Source organism: Molossus molossus, unplaced genomic scaffold, assembly GCF_014108415.1.
Source record: "Molossus molossus isolate mMolMol1 unplaced genomic scaffold, mMolMol1.p scaffold_m16_p_14, whole genome shotgun sequence".
NCBI lineage: Eukaryota > Metazoa > Chordata > Mammalia > Chiroptera > Molossidae > Molossus > Molossus molossus.
Genome location: NW_023425349.1, coordinates 11,212,813 through 11,239,174, shown reverse-complemented (window position 1 = coordinate 11,239,174; position 26,362 = coordinate 11,212,813). Strand labels below are relative to the sequence as shown.

At 36.9% G+C, this 26,362-nt stretch overlaps 1 protein-coding gene across 8 annotated transcripts in view; it reads right to left on the bottom strand.

The window, feature by feature from the left end:
• Positions 1-22,638, bottom strand: part of RC3H2 (ring finger and CCCH-type domains 2) — a 54,566-nt gene extending 31,928 nt beyond the window's left edge. For 4 of the 8 annotated variants that reach the window (XM_036262064.1, XM_036262069.1, XM_036262067.1 and 1 more), the window contains exons 1-4: positions 15,633-15,809; positions 14,725-15,021; positions 11,759-11,876; positions 7,328-7,561 (exon numbers count right to left, since the gene is read on the bottom strand). In XM_036262064.1, the coding sequence (XP_036117957.1) occupies positions 7,328-7,561; positions 11,759-11,876; positions 14,725-14,955 (583 nt within the window). In that variant the 5' untranslated portion in view covers positions 14,956-15,021; positions 15,633-15,809. Of the gene's footprint in view, positions 1-7,327; positions 7,562-11,758; positions 11,877-14,724; positions 15,022-15,632; positions 15,810-22,400 lie in introns of those variants that run through there. The other 4 variants (XM_036262068.1, XM_036262066.1, XM_036262065.1 and 1 more) reach the window with 4 other exon arrangements.
• Between the last annotated feature and the right edge of the window lie 3,724 nt (positions 22,639-26,362).

The window sequence follows — 26,362 nt, the reverse complement described above, 5'->3', positions numbered from 1 at the left end:
AAAGATCTCTTATCCTTTGAGACAACATGGAGGGACCTGGAAAGTATCATCCTAAGTGAAACAAGCCAAACAGAGAAAGACAAGTTTCATATGATCTCACTTATTTGTGGAATATAATGAACATAACAGTCTGAGGAAGGGGGTAGTCCCAGAGACGCGGAAGTGGGATACAGACTGACAATCCCCTAAATAGGGGGGTGGTAGGGAAGAGATAAACCACAGAACTTATATGCATGTATGCATGAACAGTGGACATGGACAACAAACTGGGGAAAGGGCAGGAGGGAGGGGGAGGGGGGAATCAGTGGGGGAAAAAGGAGAAACATCTGTAACAATAATTAATTAATAAAAAATAAATAAATAAGGCTTATGAATTATTTCTGGAATTTTCCATTTAATATTTTTAGATGTCAGGTAACTAAAACTGCAGAAAAATAAACCACAGATAAAAAGGGTCGAGGACTACTACAATCAAACAAAACAAAACAAAAACAAACTAACAAAAACCCATAATTACTATTAAACAACAAATCAGATCACAAGTCAACAGAACTTAACATATATCTTCCATTGGTATTTAATAATCAACTAGATAATGAAAATGTTAAAGTAGAAAAAAGTCCTTATTTATAAAACACAGATACTGACAATTAAATAACATAAAGGACACACAGCAGCCTGGCCAGTGAGGCTCAGTGGATTGAGCGTCGTCCCATGGACCGGCTTGATTCAAAGTCAGGGCACCTGCCGAGTTTGTGGGCTCAATCCCCAGTGGGGCATGCAGGAGGCAGCCAATCAATGTTTCTCTCTCGAATTGATGCTTCTCTCTCTGTCCCTTCCTCTCTTTCTAAAAATCAGTAAAACGTATTTTTTAAAAAAGCCTTTCTTAAAGAAAAAGGCACATAACAGTCTTATGATAAATGGTATTTCTTAATGAATGAAACTGTTACTCTTTGTATATAATTTTGAAGTGAAAATAGCATCTCTAAGGAAACATTAAGACAATAAATCCATAAAAGACGTTTTTGAAAAAATTGATAAAACTGGAATATAAACTATAGATTGTAGTATTATATTGATGTTAAGTTTTCTGAAATTGATGAATGTACTATTATATTAACAGTGTCCTTGTTTCTAGGAAACACACTTAAGGATTAATGGGTAAAGGGTCATAAAATATGCAGCCTATTTTCAAATGGTTCATAAAATGAGCAAATAATGTAAAAATACAGCAAATTAGCCCAGGCCGGTTTGGCTCAGAGGTTAGAGCGTCAGCGCGCTGACCAGAGAGTCCCGGGTTCAGTTCCTGCTAGGGCATGTACCTCGTTTGCAGTTTGTCCCTGACTCCGGTTGAGGTTGTGTGGGTGACAACCACTCGATGTGTCTCTCTTGCATCGATGTTTCTGTCTCTCTCTTCCTCCCTCTCTATCTGAAAATACATGCAAAAATGTCCTCAGGTGAGGATAAAAAATAACCACAAAAAATTAGTCAATGCATAAAGAGTACACAGGAATTCTCTGCATTATTCTTTTTTTATTGATTGGTTTTAGAGAGAGAGAGAGAGAAGTGGTAGAGAGGGAGGGAGAGATGGAAAGAAAAACACTGATTTGTTGTTCCACATATTTATGCATTCATTGGTTGATTCTTGTTTGTGTCCTGACCAGGGACTGAACCTGCAATCTTGGCATATCTGGACAACAGTCAAACCAACTGAACTACATGGCCAGGGCCTCTGAATTATTCTTTCAACTTTTCGGTAAATTTGAAATTATTTCAAAATTGAAAGTTAAAAATACATTGATTCTCAGTTAAAAGAATGGAATTTTAGAGCTGAGAGATTATTTAATATCCAGATTAAAACTCAACCCTCCCTTTTTTCCCCCAAGTGAGGCACCAAGGCCCAAAAAAGTTAAGTGACTAGGCCAAGGTAAAAAACTACTTAGCAGCAAAATTGTAACGAGAACCAAGGACTTTTCTTTTAAAGATATAAAGTAAAATTCACATAACGTGAAAGTAACCATTTTAAAGTACACAATTCAAAATGTGGTACAACCATCAATGAACTCTATCTAGTTCTAAGACATTTTCACCACCTCGAATACTATAACCATTAAGCAGTCACTCCCCATATTCTGCCTTCAGCCTCTGGCCGACCATTAGCCTGATGTATGGTTCTATAAATTTACCTCTGAGGATGCCTCATATAAATGGAATCGTAGAATATGTAATCTTTTGTCTCATTTCTTTCACTTAACATATTTTCAATGTTCATCAACACTGTAACATGTATCAGTTTTTATTCCTTTTTATGGATGAATAATGATCTATTTATAGATATACCACATTTAATTTACCCATAGTTGATGAACAGCTCGATTGTTTCCACATTTTAACTATTGTGAATAATGCTTATACAAACATCTGTGTACAAGTATTATTTTAAATACCTGTTTTCAACTCTTCTTGGTATGCAGCTAAAAGTGGAGTTGCTGGGTCATAACTTTCTGAGGAACTGCCAAATTGTTTTCCACAGAGGCTGCACCATTTTTCATTTCCAAGTTCTTCACATTCTCACCAACACATTCCTTTTTCTTTTTTTAAAATTATGGGGAACCTCATGTATGAAGTAGTATCTCATTGTGATTTTGATTTGCATTTCCTTAACAACTAATGACACTGAGCATCTTTTCATTTTTTTTGGCCATCTGTGTAACTTCTTTTGAGAAATTTCTATTCAAGCCCTTGCCCATTTTTTCTTTCTGTCTTTTATTTTTTCCTTTATTGATTTTAGAGCGATAGGGAGGGAGAGGGAGAGATAGAAACATTGCTGAAAGAGAACTTTGATTGGCCGCCTCCTGCATGACCCACACTGGGGACTGGGCCCACAACCTGGGCATGTGTCCTGACCAGGAATCGAACCGGCGACCTCTTGGTGCATGGGTTGACGCTCAACCACTGAGCCACACCTGCCGGACCCTTGGCCCATTTTTTCCTCCTCCAGACCACAGGCCAACGCTCTAACCACTGAGCCAAACCGGCCAGGGCTGGCCTATTTTTTAATTGGGCTGTTTGTTCAGTTGTAGAACAAAGAATATTTGATACCTACACCCTGGCCGGTTTGGCTCAGTGGTTAAGAGCGTCAGCCTGAAGTCCAGAGAAACCTGGGTTTGGTTCCCGCTAGGGGCACGTACCTCGGTTGCAGTTTGTCCGCAGCCCTGGTTGGATGGTGTGGCTGGCAACCACTCAATGTGTCCCTTTCACGTTGATGTTTCTCTCTCTCTCTCTCTCTCTCCCTCCCACTCTATCTGAACAAAATGTCGAAAAGTGTCCTCGGGCGAGGATAAATAAATAAATAATATTTGATACCTAGTCCAGTGCTTATTAGGTAAGGTAAATAAACAGGAGGAGATATCCAGAGGTACCATTCTTAAATTACACATAAACGTGGATTTTAAACATTATTTTTCAATTTAACTTTGTATTGTGAAAAATTTTAAACATACATAAAAGTAGAGCTAACATGCACCGTAACACAGCTATTGCCAGTAAGGTTTCATCTTATTCCTTACCCACTTTTCTAGTTTGTTTTGACTGAAGTGTTTTTAAAGCAAATCTCTGACAACACAGTTCATCCTTAAATAATTCAGTATGTATCTCTAACATAAGAATTTTTTTTTTCAAATTTAATATAAGACCATAACCAAATCTTTTAAAAAAAAGTAATATATTTCCTTAATATCATCTAATACCCAATCCATTTCAAATTTTTTCTCATTGTCTCGAAAGTTTCTTCTTTGGTATGCCTTTAAATTAAAAAAAAAAAAGATCAATACCAGTTATCCCCCAACCCTCATTTGAAAGAAAATCCAGTTTATTTGTTGAAGAAGCAATCATTTTCCTCAACAATTTCCCACATTCTTGATTTGGCTGATTTGGCTAATTTTGTGCTGTAGTGTTTTAAAATATGTTCTTTTATGTTTCATGTAAACTAAAGGTTTAAGGTTCAGAATATGGTTGTGTTATAATACAAGCATACTTCCTATTCCATGAATCACATCAGGAAATACATAAGGCGGCCAGTTTGTCTCACTTTTAATAATAAGATTGATTAGAGGGTTCAGGATGTTATCTATCTACTATATATTTTCCCAGCAACCTTTCATCTAATGGTTTTAACAGCCATTAATTATTCTTGTCTAGACCGATAAATTTATTTGATGTTGCAAATTTGTGCTTTTTCTAATTTTAACACTTTTCCCTAAATTTATTAGCTAAAAGAGGAACCTACCCTCCACATTCTGAGAAAGTGCCCTTGAAAAGTTTATAAAGAAAAAAGAGAAAAAAATGCTTGATTTTTTTCCTATGGCTTTCCCAATTTTTAGAATAATGTGTTAGTAACCAATCAATTTTTTCTGCACTATCATTACAAAATCATAGATTTTTATGTTTTATGTTTCAATCCATTACAGTCACTATTCATTCTGATGTTCAAACTGTCCCAGTTATGTCCAGTGGGAGCCCCTTTCAATTCATTTCTATGTCCTTTGGACAAGATTTCACTGGTTTGTGATAGTTTTTTTTGCTTTCTAGCACAAGAATTCCCAGGCTCTTCTTGTACTTTTCTACCCTAGAACTGGAATAAGGCATTATCTAAAGAGTCCTGCTTCGTTTTAGTGGGAAATAGTGTTTATTAAAGGTCACAATTTGGGTGCTATGACTGTTCATTGGGTGCTAAGTCTTTTCAGTGGACTGACCTAGGGAATAGTCATTTTTTTAGAATAGAAAAAAATAAATGAGCCTGTACTTATATTGCCAATTCAGATGTCAAGACTATAGAATTTTTACAAAAATTCATGGATTTCATATTTGTATTCTTTTTTTTCAATACTGAAATCTTGCCCTTGCCACATAGCTGATCATTCCAATGCATCAAGGTTGTGGGTTTGATTCCCAGTCCAGGTACATCAACCAATGAATACATCAGTAAGTGGAACAACAAATTGATGTTTCTCTCTCTCCCCCCTTCCCTTTCTCTCTCCCCTTCCCCCTCTCTCTAAAAATCAATCAATAAAAAAACCCCAAAAACCTGAAAATCTTGCTTCCTAATGGCATTAACATAATAACTTGCTTTATTCTACTGTGTCTATATAATAGTTTCAAAATAACAGTATCAATAGAATTACGAACAGTATGAGAGAATACAATTTAGGATTTACTACATACCACTGGAGATATATAAATCGAAATACTGTGTTCTAAAGTCTTCTGAAAGAATTCATTCCTTATGAACATGCTACCAACTTGATGTATGTTTTTTTTTTTTTAGGTATTGATTTGTTTTACTCTTATTTAATTTTTTAAATTTTATTTTTATTAAAAACTAAAAGTTGTTTTATAATTATATAAAGCATTTATATGGGTCCAAAGTATAAAACAAGGTACCTTCAATGAGGTCTAGCTTCTGTCCTGTCTGCTTTCTGCCTCTTCTACATGAGTTTGTTATTTTTAATTTTTTCTACCATTATTTCTTTTGGAGTACATAAACAAATAAGGTAATGGTTGTATCTCTCTCCGTTTCTAAGATAAAAGGTACTACAATAAGCACACTATTCTACCTTGCTTTTATTTAATGTATTTACAGATCACACTTTAGCAGAATATATATATATATACACACACACACACCTTTGTCATTCCTTTCAACAGTGGCATAGAACTCCATTAGAAAGACATACAATATTATTAAACCAATCTCGTACTCATAAACATTCAGGTGGCTTCAGATGTTTGCTATTATAAATAGTGCTTTGTAACTTTATGGATGGAGCCTGTATTTTTTGTTATCTTTGGGACAGATTTTTCCTAAAAATGGGATTGTTGGGGCAAAAAGGTAAATGCATAGGTGAGTCAAAACTTTGTACCTCTTTGCATTCCTACCATTATTGGATGAAAGTATGTTTTCCCACAGCTCTGACAACAAAATACATTTTCGAACTTTTGGATTCTGCCAATCTGAGCAGTGAGAAATGGTATTTCAGCATAATGTTAACATGTATTTCTCTTTATATGAGACTCAGTATCTTTATATATGTTTGAAGGCCATTTACATGACTTTTTCCTATGAATTGTCTGCATACATCTTTTTTTTAAATTTTTTATTTTATTGATTTTAGAGAGAGGAAGTGAGAAATAGAAACATGAATTACAGAAATCATCTCGATTACAGAGGACATCGATTGGCCACCTCCTGGACACCCCCCACTGGGAATAGGGCCCACAACTCGGGCATGAGTTCTGACCAGGAATCGAACCAGCAACCTCTTGGTGCATGGGTCAACACTCAACCAGTGAGCCACACTGGCCGGACCGCATACATCTTTTGTCAATTTTTCAATTGGCTGGTTGTTATTTTTTATTTTTTAGAAGTACCTTCTGTATTAGTTATATTAGTGCTTTACATGTGAATAATACAAATCTTTCCCCAAGTTTGTCATTTTTTACACTTTGTTCAATTTTTTTGGTGATGTAATTTTTAAAAATACCATGTAGTAAAATATCAATATTTTCCCCTATTGCTTCTGGATTTTGAGCCAAAAAGTGTTTTCTACTTCTAGGTTATAAAGGCATTCACTCTTGTTTGTTTAAGTATTTCTGACCTATTTAGAATTTATATACCTATGAAGTATAAGGAATTCATCCAATTTTATCTTTTTCCACATGTTTATTCATTTATCCAAATGCCACTTATTAAAAAAAGTTTCCTTCACAAAAATAAATTCTACTTGGACTGTAATTCTAAATCAGAAAGGTAAAACAATAAAGCTTTCAAAAGATAACACAGAAAGTATTTCAGAACCTTGGTATAGGTAAAGATTTTTTAGACAGACGGTAACTGGTAATAACTATAAAAAAATCATCCCCTGATGACCCTTTATAAAAAAAAAAACTTCTATGTTCTCTAACCTTTAAAAACAATCAAGAATTTTTGATACATTTTTTCATTTTTAAGTAGTTTACTTTTCCTTTACTTACCACATTTGTAATCTTAGGCCTCTCTAACTCAGTTTTTTAATATGTAAAATTAGATCTGTGTCACCTCTCTTGAAGGACACTGAAGATTAAATGAGAAATTTACTCTAAAACACTATAGCACTGTCCATTATATAGATTATAATCAACAAAAACTGGCTTATGTTTAATTATGCCAAGCTTTGGATGTATAAATAATAAAGATGAGTTGAGTCTGGGGATTCTCACCAACCTCTAGAAATTGGCATCCTCTAGCCCTGATAACCAATAAGAAAGGCAAGATAGTGATCTATCTTACCTGGCCCTAGAAACTGGCATCCTCGAGCCCTGACAGCAGCCCATAAGTTGGCAGACAATTGCTGAGGGTTCTGGTGCTGTAATATTAGTTCCGTTACAGTTCTTTCTCCAAGAGAACGGGCTGCTCGCATGGCTCTTACACGACCTTCTTCCTCTACCAGTTGACAATTTACAAGTGTCACCAGTTTCCTTTGCATTGGACGGCTCAGTGCACTCTGGTTCAAACTAGCTACACCTTTAGGAAAAAGGAAACAAAGAAAACTAAAGTTTTTCCAATTAAAAAAGACAAGCCAATTTTTATTATCTGTATTTAACTATTAAGCCACAATTCCTAATGAGTCTCCTAAAAGTAATTTCCTTGTTTTAAAATAAACCTGTCTGTTTACTACTATCCACTGAAAATAGGAGCCTAATTTTTAGTTACTTCAAACTTTATTTAGGTATCCTGTTATCTGTTTTTTCTTTATTTAGGTTACCTGTTATGTGTCTCTCAAAAGAGAGTACCTTTGGTTTATTAAGCCGGTTTACTTAGTCTCTTTACTACAATTATTGAAGGTAAATATAAAGTTGAATGAAGAGTTTGAAAGTAATTATTATTGCCCGGGCCGGTTTGGCTCAGCGGTTAGAGCGTCCGCCTGCGGTCCGGAGAGACCCGGGTTCGGTTCCCGCTAAGGGCACGTACCTCGGTTGCAGTTTGTCCCCGGCCCTGGTTGGTCGCGCGGGTGGCAGCCACTCGATGTGTCCCTTTCACATCGATGTTTCCTTCTCTCTCTCTTCCTCTCTCTCCCTCCCACTCTGTCTGTACAAAAAAAAAAATGGAAAAATGTCCTTGGATGAGGATAAAAAAAAACAAAAAAAAACAAACAAACAAAAAAGTAATTATTATTAACAGCTCTAATTTTTTTTTTTAATCCTCACTCAAGGACATTTTTTGCATATATCTTCAGATAGAGAGGGAGGAAGAGAGAGAGAGAGAGAGAGAGAGAGAGAGAGAGAGAGAGAAACATCGATGTGAGAGAGACAACATCGAGTGGTTGCCACCCACACAACGCCAACCGGGGCCAGGGACAAACCGAGGTACGTGCCCTTAGCAGGAACCAAACTTGGGACTCTGGTCCACGGGCCGATGTTCTAACCACTGAACCAAACCGGCCAGGGCAGCTCTAATTTTTTAAATTATATACAAGACATAAAGAACACAACTTATTGACAAGATCTTAGAACATAATCCCTTTTCCCAACTCAAGGATGTTGCTCCAGCAATTCGTCTCTCTCCCCTAGCATCAATTTTTCCCTTCCCACTTGATTATTTCCATCAGTATTAATAAGAACAAGTAAGTTGTATTGCATCCATCTTAAAAATAAATCTTTATTTATCCCTCTTCCCCTACCAGCTCTTCCCTCTTTCCTCCCTTTTATAGCAAATCCTCTAGAATTGTCTGTATGTATTCACTATCTCCAATTTCTTTATCCACAATCTTTAAAACCTACTCCAATTGCCCTGGCCAGTTTGGTTCAGCAGGTAGAGTGTTGGCCCATGGACCAAGGAGTCCCAGGTTCAGTTCCCACTAGGGGCATGTTCCTCGGTTGCAGTTTGTCCCCCGCCCCAGTAGGGGTCCTGTGAGTGGCAGCCAGTTGATGTGTCTCTCTCATCAATGTTTCTCTCTCCCTCTCTTCCCCCCTCTCTCCCTCCTGCTCTACCTGAAGATAAATGCAAAAAAAAAAAAAAAAATTAAAACCTACTCCAATCAAGTTTTTGCCACTATTGACCAAAACTGCTCAAGACAATTTCCTCTACTTTGCTAAATCAATGGTCAATTCTCAATCCTTATCTTCCTTGACCTTTCAAGAGCACTCAACACAGATATCACTCCTAACTTCTTCAAACACTTCTCTTGACATGGCTTCCAGAACACCACATTCTCTTAGTTTTCTTACTTTGTCACTATTTTCCCCAGTCTTATTTTTTTGGTTTATCTTTTCTTCATGTCTTATCTATGTTAAAGGGCCTTATGATTCAGTTTGCATTTTCTTCTCTATCTACAGTCACTACTAAGGTGATCTCATCCAGTCTTATTGCATTAAGTCCATATGTCAGACTCCTAAAGTTACAGCTCCTATACCTCATTCTTTAACACATATCCACCAGTTACTCAATAGCCTTTAAGTGAAGATTTGACATCTCAAACTTAACATGACCAAAACTGAACTCCAGACCTTCCTACCTAAACCTGATCTACCTACAGTATCCTTTATCTAAATTGATGGCCTCTTTTTTCTTGTACTCAGGCCCCAAACTCAAGAGTCATACTTGACTCCACTCTTTCTCTCATACCCCATATCCAATAATTTAGGAAAGCCTCTTGACGCTATCTTCAAAATATCTACTACATGTCTCACTATCTCCACTGATTATTGATATGATACCTTTCCCTTTTATACTGAATTCTCAACAGAGCAGTTCAAAGGACCCTTTTAACATTAGTCAGATCGGCTCCCTCTGCTCAAAACCCTGGAGTGACTTCCTGGTTTGGCTCAGAGTAAAAGCTCAAATTTATAAAATGGCCAGTAAGTCTAAACATCATCTGGTTTCACTGTTTCTTTGCATCTACCCCATATTATTCTCCCCTTCACTCACACTGTTCCAGGGACACTTTCCTGTTGTCATTCTTTGAAGATACTATGCATGCCTTGGGGATTTTGCTATTCCATCTGTCTGGAACAGTCTTTTCCCAAGAACCTACATGGCTAACTACCTAGCCTCTTTCATCTCAAGTTCAAAAGCTATCTTCTTGCTGAGGCCTACACTATTACTTTATTTCAAACTGCAATCTGTCCTTCTCCCCTCATCCTAACATTTCTGATCCCTCTAAATGTATCATTTTCTTTCTATAGCAATTATCATTTATAACATACTATATAACTTGCTTTTATATTATACTCTCTCCCTTTTCTAAACATAAGAGCTACAAGGGCATGCATATTTGCTCATGTATCCCTAGTACCAAATCAGTGCCTGGTACTTACTACATGCTCTTTAGATATCTGTTCAAGAAACGAATGAGGTGGACAAGTCTCAAAAAAATCACTATTGCCCTGGTCTGTTTGGCTCAGTGGTTACGGCGTCAGCCCACAGACCAGGAAGTCTAGGATCTGATTCTAGAAAAGGGCACAGTTTGGTCCGGGCCCTTGTCGAGGTAGAGCAAGAGGCAATCGGTGTGTCTCTCTCACATCAATGTTTCTCTCTCTCTCTCTCTCTCCCTGCCCTCACTCTATCTGAAGATAAATGGAAAAATATCCTTGGGTTACGATTAAAAAAAAAAATCACTATGTCCAAAATTTCAAACAGTGCACAGCACAGAGGAGGTACAAAATAAATAGTTGAATGATTTATTCATTCAACATTTTATTACATCTATGATGTGCTAACCACTGAGTATGCAGTGATAAACAAAACAATTTCAATTCTGTCACAGAACTTAAAATAATTTATTGCACTTACATGCTTATCACCCACAATAGACTGTGGGCACTGTGAAGACAGGGACCATAACCACTCTAAGTGCTCAGTAAAATTTAATGAATGATTGAATGAATACATAAACACATAAAACTGTCTTAATAGGACTTATCAAAACTAACATTCTGCTATAGCACTGTTAGTTTACTCAATGAATACAAATATTGCATTAAGCTCAATATGTTGTATCTAATAAATTCTTAAATTAATAACAATATTGGTTATTTTCAGAAAATAGTATAATAAATATTTTCAACCAAAAAGTTTTCCAAGCCCTGGCCAGTTTGGCTCAGTGATTAGAGCGTTGGCCTTTGGACCAGAGTCGTGGGTTTGATTCCAGTCAAAGGCACATACCTCAGGTGTGGTTCAGTCCTGGCCCTGATCAGGATCATGCAGGAGGCAACCAATTGATGTGTCTCTCTCATGTCGATGTTTTTTTTTTTATTTTTTTATTCTCACCCGAGGACATTCTTCCATTTTTTGTTCAGATAGAGTGGGGGAGAGAGAGAGAGAGAGAGAGAGAGAGAGAGAGAGAGAGAAACATCCACGTGAGAGAGACACATCGAGTGGTTGCCACCCGCCCTGGTTAGGTCCGGGGACAAAGTGCAACCGAGGTATGTGCCCTTAGCGGGAACCGAACCCGGGACTCTCTGGACCGCAGGCTGACGCTCCAACCGCTGAGCCAAACCAGCCAGGGCTCGATGTTATTTTCTCTCTCCCTCCCTCTCATGCTATCTGAAGATAAATGGAAAACCCAGGTGAGGGTTGCAAAAAGAAGTTTTTCAAGAACTCTCTAAGAAAACTCATTTTCCAAAACTCAAAATGTTTTAAGAGGGTATTAACATCAAATCTGTCAAAGTAAATGTATTACTAAGTCCTCCTCACCAGTAAAAACACTTTTTGGGAACTTACCTTTACCTCCACTTAGTGGTTTTAAGTAGAGTGCCAAATCTTCAACACATTTCTTTGCAATTTCATAGTGTTTGTTCTCACCTAGATTACTTAACTTTATTGACTGATGGTCCGGTACCTAAAAACAAACAAACAAAAATTAAAGAAATACATTCATCCAGCTTAAAAACTGTTATTCATATATTTGATAATAATCTTGGTGAGTACAAAATTATAACACAGAGACATACACTGAGGTAGTTTAAATAAAATAAAGCCAAACACCTAGTAATTCTTCTTTCCAAGAATCAAGAATATCATATTTAACAGGAGGGGTTGGGTGGATTAATGAAAAGAAAGAAGCAGGTAGTTAATAGTATTGTCTCAACATTAATTTCTTGGGGTTGATAACTATGTCGTAATTTTGAAAGATGTTAATATTAGGGAAGCTACAGAAAGTTATATAGGTACTGTGTGTTTTTTGCAACTTTTTCTGAAAGTATTTCAAAACAAAAAGTAGTTAAAAAGGACAAGAATTTTTTTCCCTTTAGCACTTAGTACTTTCTTACTATTTAATGTACTTACTATATTTACTGTCCCCCCTTGCTAGAATATAAGCACCATAAGACAGTGTTCTCAATGAAAGGTCAGAACTGCAGCTCTGCCATTTCTATGAGTGATCTTGAGTAAGTTATTAAGCTGTTCCAAGTCATAGTTTCCTTAGCTGCAAAATGAAGATGAAAATCCCTATTTCATTGTGCCATTACAGAAATTCCATTTAATTCAACAAATATTTATATTTATGGAGTGCTTACCATGTGCCAAAAATAATTTTAGGCACTAGACCTCTATAAGTGAGCTAAACAGACAAATTTCTTGCCCTTGTGGAGCTTATATTCTAGTGGAGAAGAAAGAAGGCTGCCAACAAAAATAAACAAATAAATAACATAGTATGATGGAAGGCAAACAGTAAAAATTATACAATAAGAATATGAATTGAGAGTACTGGAGAGGGGTCACAATTTCAAGAGGGATGATCAGGAGAGGTTTACTTGGAAATCAAGACATTTGAAGAAAGACTTAAAAGAAGAGAAGAAATGAGCATTCTAAGCAAATATAACAGTCACTGCAAAAGCCCTCAGGTGGAAATATATCTGGCATATTTAACGACTGACTGGGAGGCAGAGTGGTTTAAGCAGAAAGGGTGAGGACAGCAGTAGATGAGTCTGAAAAAAATAAATATAAGTCACACTGTATAAGCCTGTAGGCTATTTTAAGGACCAACTGAGAGAACATTTAAAAGATAAAACACAATACCTCACCTAAAGCAGATGCTAAATAAATGGTAGCCAGTATTATTAAAAAAAGTCTACAGTATATTCTTGGATCTAAGATGCCATTGTTTGCAAAAGGCATCATTAAGAAAAAAATGATGCCAATTAAATTATGACACACTACTGATCATAGATGCATCTTGATTTCAGAGTATCTAACTGGATTATGATTATTAAAAAGAAATGTGCTTTAAAAGGAATACTTTAAATCTGAAGATACTGCCCTGGCCGGTTTGGCTCAGCGGTTGGAGCGGCGGCCTGCGGTCCGGAGAGACCCGGGTTCGGTTCCCGCTAAGGGCACATACTTCGGTTGCAGTTTGTCCCCGGCCCTGGTTGGTCGTGCGGGTGGCAGCCACTCGATGTGTCCCTTCACGTCGATGTTTCTCTCTCTCTCTCTCTCCCTCCCACTCTATTTGTACAAAAAAGTGGAAAAATATCCTCGGGTGAGGATTAAAAATAAATAAATCTGAAGATACTATGAAATGGGGTATTTTAATTCATTAAATTTTCTAAGAAGTGAATACTAAGAAGGATTAAAAAAAATCCTTACTTTCTTGCTTTAATATGTAATGCCCAATGTACAGAATCTTCTTTCTCACCTATAAAATGGGGACGATAACTACCTGAAAAGCTACAGAAAATAATTAAGAGATGCTGCCCGGCTGGTGTGGGTCAGTGGTGGAGCATTGACCCATGCACCAAGAGGTCACCGGTTCAATTCCCGGTCAGGGCACATGTCCAGGTTGTGGGTCAAATCCCCAGTGGGGGTACATGCAGGAGGCGGCCAATCGATGTTCTCTCTCATCGATGTTTGTCTCTGTCTCTCCTTTCCTCTCTCTCTAAAATCAATAAAGAAAAAATATTTTAAAAAAATAATTAAGAGATGCTGAATGTTTACCATCATATCTACACAAAGTAAGCCCCCATTAAATGAAAATTACTATAAATCTAGGGCCCTGCTCTGATTCAATAAAATGATTATAAACAAAAAATAGTAGATTTATAGCACCTGAGCAGAAACTGTACAGAATTTGATACTGACACTCTGGAAAATGGTTTCTGGTATGTTCATCCCTAAATAGGACTTATTTTATCACTTATAACATTATCCTAAATTTCAAGTGAAATTAAAAGAAAAACCAAAAACCTCCATTTTAGGGTTCTGGTTGGTTGCTCTCTGGCCAAAATTTTGATTACATTTCTTTTTATGTCTAATAAATAAATATTTATGTATAATTATATAAAATTTTTTCTTATCCACAAAATCACTTATAAATATAAGTTGTGACAACAGCATTGAACACAAAGAAATACAGACCATAATAAAATTATGGTTTTGCGTAAGAATTTATGATATTATTTAAAGAAAAACTTTTGCAGAATACAATCATGAAAATCAGGTACACTGAATATCTTTTATGTCTCAAATATCATTAAATATATATATGTATATTTCCCTTTATTGATTTTAGAGAGAGAAGAAGTGAGAGGGAGAGAGAGAAACAGTGATGAAAGAGAACATCGACTGGCCGCCTCCTGCATGCCTCCCAATGGGGATCAGGTCCACAACTGGGGCATGTGCCCCGACCGGGAATCAAGACAAAGTTCTATAATTATTACATATACCAAATTAGTAAAATCTTGAAAGCGTACCTGGGCTCCAACCAACTGGAGAAGTGCGAAGTTGACAGGAAGCACGTCGATGTCTGTGTTGATGGCAGTCTGGTCAAAAGGACAAGCTTTTCGGTGGAGTTTATTCAAGCAGGTCTTGCAAACAGTGTGTGAACAACCTAAACTGATGGGTTTGTGCACATTCTCATCAAATTCATTATAACAGATTGGACAGGACAGAAATTCTGTCCATTGAGCTGCCTGCACAGGCATTGTGGAACCTGGATCTCGGGTTAGCAGTCTAGTAGATCATTATTTTGCTGTGTAGTGTTCTGTAAGCTGAAAATGGACAAAAGAAAGAATTAACCACATATTCATCATTTACCTTTCAAAAGTTAACTGTAAAGTCAACCATTACAGCCTCAAAACCTAGCACTTCTGAATAACTCTACATGTTTGGATGTCTTTTTCTTTAAGTCTATTTGCTGAATTAATTTTCTGAAATTTTGTCCAGAAACATTATTTTAATAGTGTTCAAGTAAATACATTTATATCAGTTGCTAATATAACAATCATCAAAAAGTTCATCTATTTTTCTTAATGACATCAAATAAGCAGATTACCATTCCATATTTCATTTTTAGGAACACAGATTAATTTGGATTGCTGATTTTTTTTAAAAAGTGCCTGGCCGGTTTTGCTCAGTGGTTAGAGCATCCGCCTGCGGTCCAGAGAGACCTGGGTTCGGTTTCGGCTAAAGGCACATACCTCGGTTGCAGTTTGTCCCCGGCCCTGGTTGGGTTGTTCGGGTGGCAACCACTCAATGCGTGCCTTTCACGTCGATGTTTCACTCTCTCTCTCTCTCTCTCCCTCCCCATCTATCTTAACAACCAAAAAAAGTGTTTCCCATCAGTATCTACTACCCCAAAATATATTAAGATATGGCCTACAAGTTAGTGAACTTTGGAAACCACTGATCCAGACAGTAGCATAATGAGTCAAGTGTGAAGAAACAGCTCCGCCACCTGAATGGCCACGTCAATCAAGGATATTTGTTCAACTTGGCAGCTTCACAAAAGAGGAAATCTCTGGTCAGGACTTGATTAGGAGGCTAAATGAGGTACTGAAAATAAAGGTGTAAAAGAAAATTGTGATGATAGAGCTATTTTTCCATAAATAAAAGATCCTGACCTCAAAATATGTTACCAAAGTAAAAATAAAGAAAATATTGTCTTACAAAACTTGAATGTGGTTCTGTACAATACTTTTGACAAAACACATTTAATGATTAATAACTAATGTATTATGAAAAACTGTCAATGAGTAAGATATAGAAAAACAGCCCTGGCCAATGTGGCTCAGTTGGTTGGAGCGTCATCCTGTACATCAAAAAGTGTTGGGTTTGATCTCCAGTTGAGGCATGTGTGGGAAGCAGCTGAATGATCTTTTTTGTCTCTCTCTTTCTCTCTCCCTTCCTCTCTGGAATAATTTAAAATAAGATTAAAAAAAGAAAAAAGATATAGAAGAATAAAACAGCCCTGGCCAATGTGGCTCAGTTGGTTAGAGAATTGTCCCATTACAGAAGGGTCTTGGGTTCAATTTCTAGTCAGAGCACATGCCCAGGTTACAGAACCGATCCCCACATTGGGGCACGTGCCTGAGGCAATCAATCCATGTTTCTTTCTCACATCGATGTTTCTCTCTCTCTCTCTCCCTTCCTCTCTCTCTCTCTGGAATCAACAAAAAAATATGTCCTCAGGTGAGGCTTAAAAAAATAACAATGAAATAAAAATACTTTTTAGAAGAATAAAACAATATTAACATCTAATAATTCTAAATTTAAAAATGCAAAATATAAATTCCTATTTTGACTAATATTGTGAGAGAAAAATTATATTTGCATATGACTAAAAAGCACATGGAAAAATAACACTACTTTTTCTTATTCCTAAGATCAAAATGTTTGTTTCATAATTTTTAGTAAAATAAAATATTTAGTATCAAAACTATGCTGTCCTCTAATTAAAATCTTTAGATACCTAACTTGAATATTCTACAGTTCACAAATTTTCTGTATCTTCCAATACTAAACTTATATAAGTCTGACAAAGGCTCTCTGGTGAACAAGAAATCTAGGTATTTAGGGCAATTAAACAGCCAATGTTTTATTTCATAAGCATGTTTACCAACTCAAATATATTAGTTCCACAGAAATTAGATGTTTAAAAATGAAGTCAGATTTAGGACAGAAAAGTATATAACTGATTCTCCAATATCCCCACATCCAAATGAAGAATTTTATTAGCCTTCATTGTGCTTTTATGTTCACAGAAACTAAGGTTTTAAAAATATCTTATAAAAATAAATGATAGAGCCCTGGCCAGTTTGGCTTAGCGGTTAGAACATCAGCCTGCGGTCCAGAGAGACCCGGGTTCGGTTCCCGCTAAGGGTACGTACCTCGGTTGCAGTTTGTTCCCGGCCCTGGTTGGTGGTGCGGGTGGCAGCCACTCGATGTGTCCCTTTCATATCGATGTTTTTATCTCTCTCTCTCTCTTCCTCTCCCTCCCTCCCACTCTATCTGAACAAAAAACTGAAAAATGTCCTCGGTGAGGACTAAAAAATAAAAATGAAAATAAAAAATAAATGATAGAGCTTGCTATGTAAAAAGCACCCTATACAAACTTTTCCTCAAATAGCTCTAATGGAATGTATCTAATATACATTGCCACACCTATTAATGCCATCAATCTTAAAACCAGTTAGTTGGCTTAGGACTTTAGCGATGAGCACTAAACTCATCACTCCCTGAAACTATTCAACATTTTTAATGTTCCTCTTGCCAGGCTGAAGACTTATACTAGGAAAAGGTCTCTGAGGAAGAATAAATGTTATCTTAAATCTACTATTGAGAGCCCTAATTCAGTTAATAATTTGAACCAATAAAATATTTATCAAAACGAGATACTGCATCTATTTTTTTTTTATAATGGCTACTTGTTTGAAAATGCTAATTCTGGGAGTCAGGGTATCATAGGCCACCGAGTAATAGAAAGCTAGTAGCAAATATTCTTTCCTTATAGTTTTCCAAGATCATCCCAAAATGCTTTAAAGTTAATTAGTGTAGGGGTGGGGGAGAAAGGCATTCACGTTTGAATTAAACATAAAAATGCTATCTTTCATATTTTCACCTATTAGATTTGAAGTGTTTCAAACTATTCCAGAATACACTTGATAGTTTTATGTTATAATATCCCATATGTGTTTCTAGGTCTATAAACAGCAGATGTTTTAATATTATTAAAGTTTAATACCTAGTAGAAATTTAATATCTATAAAAGACCAATTCTGCCAAAATTTTGACAGTAACTCTGCAAAATTTTCCTTATATATATATAAGAAATGGTTTGATTTTTTAAAACATGTTTTTCTTCAGTATCATTATCAATAAATTCTAGATCCTTCAATAAAGACAAAATAAAAATATACCTACAACAGAGAAGTTCATGTAGTCCACTAAAATGTTTTATTAGCAATGACAAAATAGGACTTTCATTTCTTTAAAAAAGGTACTTTGGCCCTGGCCAATTTGGCTCAGCAGTTAGAGCGTTGGCCTGCGGTCCGGAGAGACCCGGGTTCGGTTCCCGCTAAGGGCACGTACTTCGGTTGCAGTTTGTCCCCGGCCCTGGTTGGTCGTGCGGGTGGCAGCCACTCGATGTGTCCCTTCACGTCGATGTTTCTCTCTCTCTCTCTCTCTCTCCCTTCCTCTCTCTCCCTCCCACTCTATCTGTACAAAAAATGGAAAATATCCTCGGGTGAGGATAAAAAAAAAAAAAAAAAAAGGTACTTTGTAAACATTTACCTAGAAAAAAATTTTTTTTTAATACTCATTCGAGGACATTTTCCCATTTTTTGTTCAGAAGGGGGGGTGCAGGCGAAACATCGATGCGAAAGGGACACATGGAGTGGCTGCCTTCTGCACGACCCAACCAGGGCCGGGGACAAACAGCAACCGAGGTACGCGCCCTTAGTGGGAACTGAACCTGGGTCTCTCTGGACCACAAGCTGACGCTCTAACCGCTGAGCCAAACCGGCCAGGGCAAAAATATTTTTTATGATTATAAAAAATGACAGCCTACTGTCTTTATAATTAATTTTTAAAAACATTTAAATGAACAATGGCAAGCTTAGAATATATATATGCGTAAATTTCTGGATTTGTATTAATACATTCCATAGTAACTTACTTAAATCTATGGAAATCTAAATTGCTAATAACATTTATAGTTAATATTGAAGTAGTCATCCTAAATATGCTCCCAAAACATCTCAAATTGAGATAAAATGAATTAAAAAGCTCACAACTCTAAACATGTAAAGGGATTACTTAAGAAAAACATTCTAATGAAATCATTTGTATAACTAACTTAAGTTACTAATTACTAAAATTGAAGAAGAGTAAAAAAAATAAAGTACAGGCATGAAAAACACTAAAGGTGGAACCTTAAACATATTTTTACTCAAGTAATTTTTCAGACTATAAGTCTCTCATATGATGCAAATTACAAATTTCTTTAAGAGCAAACTGCATACCAGCTAAGTACTTTCATTTTCTCATAATACACCGCCATATTATGCAGCTAGTTTATGACTATGACACCTGATTTTAAAATGCCAGAATAAAGTCTATGCCTTTCACTATTGTATAGTTTATAAATTTGTGTGTGTGTATGGGGGGAAGGGGTGTGTGTGTCTGTGTGTGTGTACATAGATAGTATTTGATAAAGATGTAAACATTAGGGCTCAGGTCTGTTAATTAAAGCACTCATTGTTTTCATTCTAATTCACCCATGTGAAAAATGTAAGCTACTGAAATGGACTTTTACAGTACTTCTCCTTTCAAAAAACCTTTAAAATAATTAGTTTTGGACCTGAGAACATAATATTTAAAGCATCCTAAGTACAATTTAGATCTTAACCTATAAAACAAACAAAACCAGTTAAAATAATCTGTAAGCTCTAAAACTAAGCATTCAAGCATATCAAAAGGACTGGAGCAAAAGGAACTGGATTACAATTTGAAAGACTGCTATCTAACGTTAGTATAATTTAGGAAAGATTTTTGACTCAAGTTTTACTTCAACCCACTATGGGGTTGAACTCAGTTTTTTTTTTAAGTATGAGGTTTTTAACTTTCAATGTCTTCTAATAGAACAGTAATGAGATGATTTTCTATTTTAATTAATATGACCAATAAAGTTTTGCTTCATTAGTGATGACTAGACTTGAAAAATATTTTTGAGACAGAACTTCCTTCTGCCTACCAAATAATGGTCACTGGGTAATTTTATTCTTCATATTAGCAAAGTCTTTTGAGTATTCTGATTTTAAGAGGATACTATGTTAGGAAATTTTTGGTTCTCGTGTGTATTCTTTTAACTCAGATCATTTATTTCTTGGAAGAGATCCTCTAGAACAGCATTGTCCAATAGAAATTCAACGCAAGGCACAAGTATTTTAAAATGTTCTAGTAGTCATATTAAAAAGGAAAAACAGGTGAAATTCATTTTAATTGTTTCTTTAACTTAATTTATCCAAAGTATCTTTTCCACATGTAATCAATGTAAAAAAATTATTGAGATATTTTAAATTCTTTTATCTTTCTGTAGTAAAATTTCAAAATCTGGTGTGCGTTTTACACTTTCAGTACACCACATTCCAAGTGCTAAATTGCTATATGTGGATACTAGCTTGTACTGGACAATGCAAACCTCAAAATTATAAAGTAATACTCAAAACTAACTTTTATTGAGAATTTGAGTTGAAAGTCACACCTACACTTAAGATGGTTTTCATAAAACTAGAAAACCCTGAGGATCACAAAAGTTACAATGGCTATGAGACTGGATGCAAAGGATTATTTTTAATTTTCAGCTAGCTTTATTTTACCACATGCTTCCTTTTTACATCAGTAGAAAGAAACTTCAACTCAGTCCAAAACAATATGCAAGCACTTATTGTAATAAAGCCTTAAGTTTACTTAGCACTCTTAGATATTACATATAATGTAGAAACTCTATTTTTGGATATAAAATTCTGTGTAAAGAAAAATGCTTTCCCTCCCAAAAGAACTTTTGCTAACTTTTTCAAACTAAAAGAAATAACAAATTACAAAAGCAGAAAGTGAACTGATGAAAACATGTGAACAAAGGACAAAGTCTTCTTACATGTCAGGCTAACACAACAGTAATAACAGATCAGGAGTAACTCAAAGGATCCACTAATGAATATGACAACAATTAAATGCTCAAAGAGGAGCCAGTTTGAATTACAACATCTGCTTTTGGAATATACGTTTAACATTTTGTTGTTCTAGCAAATTTCCAAACTCTACAATTTTTAAAACATGAATCTCCAAAAAAATGGTCTCCATTTCCTCAAGAATTGAATGTGGAAGTAAACAACAGACAAGGGATGTTATGATAGAACAGTGGTGTAGGTCTTTAGACAGATAAAAGAAGGCAATAATGGGAGAATTCATGAACAACTCTTAATGTTTCAAGAAGCCTTAATTAAATTTGTATATTTAACTATAAAACTATAAAAAGGCTCCCCGGGGTAACTAAAACATTTGTTTCTTTGCTTTTGGGTAATTATAGCAATTTAGTAGAGCAACATTAGCTTTCTCGGGTTAATCAAAAGTTCCAATTGGAACTTAAAAGTTTGACTAGTACAAAAATGAAAAGATTACTTAGGCACTTTATTTGGGATACAAAGTCATTCTCGTCACAGCGGGAGGGAGAGAATAGGGACTAAAAGGGGACCTGGATAAATGGAGAGTAGGAATTAAAAGGGAACGTAGGTGGTTATCGAAAATATAAAACAGGTTGGGAATCACGAGATTAGATCTGGTTTATGTCAGTGATTACTTGGGACTATTTTGGTGTCCAGGTTCTATCTGCCGGTATCTTAAAACTCTTCTGTGATTGGAAAGATGTAAATGACAGCTGCCCTCATCATCTCCTTCCCTGAAAGCTAAGGGCAGAGAAAAGTCGATCTGCATCTGAGAAACAAAGATGCTTTCTACCATTCTTCTAAGATGGTGGAAGAGGCTTCCCCAGGAAGGAAAAATGAAAGAGGGAAAGAAGAAAGCCGTAGCAGAATTCCCTGGCTGTTTCATGCCAGGGCTCGGCCCATCCACTGTGCGACCACTCTGGCCCGGCTCGCTCCCTCCCTCCCTGGAGGTGAAACCCTCCCAGGGTATTGTTTGGCCAGGTCCCTATTAACCACTCATCTCGCCTCCACCATCCCTGCTGTAGGACCTTGGGAAGCCCAGGGCAGAAAGCCGAAAAGCTTGGAGTACTTGGTTTCGAGAGCCTCCTCCAACCCGCCTCTTACTAACTGGTGTAGAAAGGGAAGGGAAGCCTGGCCTTTGCTCGGGTGGATTCCTTAGGGGTCAGAGGCGTCCCCTCGGCAGCAGTCGAAGGGAGGTGGCCATTTGCGCCAGGCCTTGGTATTGAAAATGCCCGACCAAGGCGAGGGGCCTCCGCACTCGCCGGACTCCCGGTCCGGGTGTCAGGTGCGGCCCTCGGTTCCCAACCCTCCGGGCACCAGCGACGACAGTATACAGGCCCCAGGCTGAGACAGGTCTCCCGCCCGACCGCCAGGGACCGGGGACCCGGACTGGGGCCCGAGCCGCATCGTGCCCGCCCCCGCCCTACCTGAGGGGGCCCGGGCGGGGTCGCTAAGGGCCGCTCCCGGGAGCCCCACGACGGCGCGGCTCGGCGACTGAGGCGCCTCGTCTCGCCGGGGCAGAGCTCGGCGGCGGTTTCACGACCTCAAACTCCATCGGGAGCTACAGGGACAGCCCCGTTGGCGGCGGCGGAGGCCGCAACCGGGCCTCCTCCTCCTCCCTCCGCCTCCACCTCCTCCTCACCACGGAGGCGGACCTGGAGGGATCTTGACCTAACTCTCGCGAGAAGATACTCCCCACTTCACGCGAGATCACGCAAGATCGGGAGTAGGGGCGGTGGAAGGGAAGCGTAGTAGCCTCTGTCACCTAGACTGCGCATCAGCTTTCCTCTGGTGGAGCCGAACCCCCATCACGTGACTAGGGAGACCCGGAGTACTGTGGGAGGTGCTGTTAGAATGCCTAAGCAAGCCGAAGGGGTTTATGGGAAACTCCCTGCACATTCATCTGCGCCTTCAGCCAGCTTCTTGGACATTGGTGAGAGCCTGTGTCTGACTGCGCTCATGAAAAGCGTGGTATCCATTTAGCATAACCGGATACAACTATATTGCATTCTTATCACTTTCCCACAATCAAATATTGCCCCATTACTCAATCCGTCTAGGTGCCAAGCGATCTCCGTTTAAAAAAAAAGAAAAAGGGAATATTTGTTTGGCAGACAATAACACATATCTCTCTATGAAAGAGAAAACTGAACTCCTCCGAAGCTGGAAGGCATCAAAATTCAAGCACAAATTCTGGCATTAATAATTCCATAAATATTTGTTGCAGGATTTTTCACAGTAAAGTGCAAGGTAGAAATTATTCTGTTTTTACAGAGGAAGAAATAGGCTGGGAATAGAGCTAGGGGAATTAATATGTATGGACTACTTACTATGTGCCAGATCCTGTGTTAATAAAATTTTCATTTTTACTACTTTTACTTATATTTCATTTATCGTCAAAATAATCCTAAAAGGCAGATACTATGTACTCTTTATTCCTGATGAGAAACTGAAAAACAGATTAAGAAAATGGCCATGAATTGTCATTAAACTCAAGGCCCTTTCCAATATAAAAACAGATGTCCGACAAATGCACTTATGAAGTAAACCCACAATGAATTAGAAGACATGTGGGAAAGTAGTTTATAAACTATAATGAGCTTTAAAGAAAATATGGTTATTACTGCCTGGAAGACCAAAAAACGTGTTGTTTTTTTAATTCAATGGCCACATGAAAGACTGTTCTCCCTTACATTTTTATTATTTTTATACTTTACTCTTTATGATGTATGACAATCCTAGGATTCCTGACAATGGTTCATTTGGTTCAGTCTTCCACTCAACTAGTGATGGGTGTGTATGTGTGTATAGCAACACAGATATGTATATATACACATATACGTACATATATATGTGTTTGTTTTCTATTTTACTGGACAGTTGTACATGATGATCTAACACTTTTCAAAGGTGGCCTGACCACTCATTATATTTAAAATTACAATCAGTATTCTCCTTCTCTGGCAATCCCTGCTTTATTTTTTCCATTTCCAAAATCTGACATACATTAATTTTACTTACTTGTTTACATTTTGTCTCCCTCCACTAGAATTTCATAAGAGCAGGGATTTTTGTTGGTATACATAACTTCTAGATATTGTAAGAACTCTGTAAATATTTGTTGAATGAATGATTAAATGAATAGCCAGGAGAAATAGTTTCCTTCTTTAAAATTCAGAGATGTAGACAAAACACAAAGCTCTCCATTCCCATCTCCAGTTTATTTCATATGTAAACATATAGGATAGTTACATCCAAGGAAAAAGGGAAAGGATTTTCTCTTACACCAAAGTAACAACTACCTTTCCAAGATCTTTTATACAAAAATGCAGTAAATGAAGAAGCTGAAGACACACATATTGCATTTTTTCCATCATATCAAAACACAAACTAAAAGTGAATGTTTAAATGAATACATTCAACACTTTAGTTTGTCGTATCTGCATTTTTAAAAAGATTTCATTTTCCTGAAATTGTTTAAGCACATCATGCAAACAGACATTCTCCTAGAAATGTTTTGAGATCACTCTGTACTAACTGAACAGGAATAAATAAATAAATAACAACCATCACTTTCACAAAACACCCCTTCCCCCCAAGCAAAAATCTCAAGGTGCTTACAAAAAATTTCACAAGAATTTTACAAGGCACACATAAAACTTAAATATAGTTCAACCATAGTTATTTTTAAACATTAAAGATAGATAATTCCTAAAACAACAAAAAAGTTTACTACTATTTGTTCACCCACCCCTATTTGCATCCCTCCCTGACAAAATGTTACCCTAGAAAGCAAAAATAAGGAAAGTATTTCAATCACAAACTATTTCTGATAGAAAAATGTTTTCATGCCTACAACTGGCTAATCATGGATGAAATGAGAAAGAAAATTAAGCACTGCACTATCATGTTCCCCAGTGGAAGAAAAACACTATTTACTTTAGAAAAAGTATCTCCAATGAAGTGCACAAATAGCAACATTTAGACACCAAACTCTCCTTTTTTGCTTTTCCTTCTTCTCTGTTCTTAGGAACTCCAGAAGATTTAAATATAAAATCACAGATTTTTAGGCCTGGAAATGATCTTACAAATCATCAAGATCAAAGTCATTATTTTGCATATAAATTTAAGAGAAGCTCAAGAAGAGGTGACCTGTCCAATGATACTAAATGGTGACTGGGGTGGGAAGTGGGGAATGAAGTCAGCTTTCTTATCAAATATGAGAGCTGGACTTTAACTTTAAAGTCTCTCCCAGAGTTAAAATTCTATAGAAAATATATTTTTCACAAGTATCACAAAAGAGATCATTAACATTTATAACAATCCACATGTGATTCATCACAAAATTCTTATAAATGGTACAAAGTATATTACATATTAAAATATGGAAGGGCTTCAACAGATACTAAATATAGCAGAAATTCTACATAAAGGTGAGGTGAGTAGAAGAGGAATACAACACCTTGAAAATAAGATATATCCAGTCAGGCTTCATTACTAAAAGTGGTTCCTGTTTTTTAGAGAATATGATTTGCCCTGCAATATAGTTTAATCTATGTTATGACAAAAAAAGTTTTGTCTTATACATAGACAAGGATATTAGAGAGCAATGGCTCATAACACAATCTGAAATATTATTCTCAGCAAAACAACCATATGGTCATGGTTTTGCTTTTGGCACATTACTGGAAATATAGCATAAAATTCTAAAGATAGTTAATGTTAATGAAAATTATTAATAATTAAGAGAACACTAATGGTGCCCATGTGATAGCAAAAAAATGAATATGTACTGACAATTCAGAGTAAGAAAGGGAATGAACTACTGATACATACAACATGGATGAATCCCAAAGGCATAATGCTAGGTGAAAGAAGCATCTCAAAAGGGCATATACAACAAGATTACATTTGTGATATTCTAGAAAAAGCAAACTATACCGATGGAGAACTGCTGGCAGGGTTTAGAATTAGGAGAAGGAACTGACTACAAAAGGGCAGCATAAGGGAGTTTTGGGGGGGTGATGGATGTGGTGGTTGCACAAATCTATACATGAAACTGTATACCAGAAACAAGTCATTTAGCAGAGGGCAACACTATTCAAGAAAGGAATTAAACCTGGCCAGTGTGGCTCAGTGGTTAAGTGTCAACCCATGCACCGGAAAGTCGCCAATTCGATTCCGGGTCAGGGCACATGCCCAGGTTGTGGGTCCAGTTGGAGGCATGCAGGAGGCGACCAATCGATGTGTTCTTTCATCGATGATTCTATCTCTCTCTCCCTCTCCCTTCTCTCTCTGGGAATCAATAAAAAAAATAAAATAAAATAAAAAAAGAAATGAGCAGTGAGAAGCAGCTAGATATGGGAAGTGTTCCTCTGTCTAATAACCT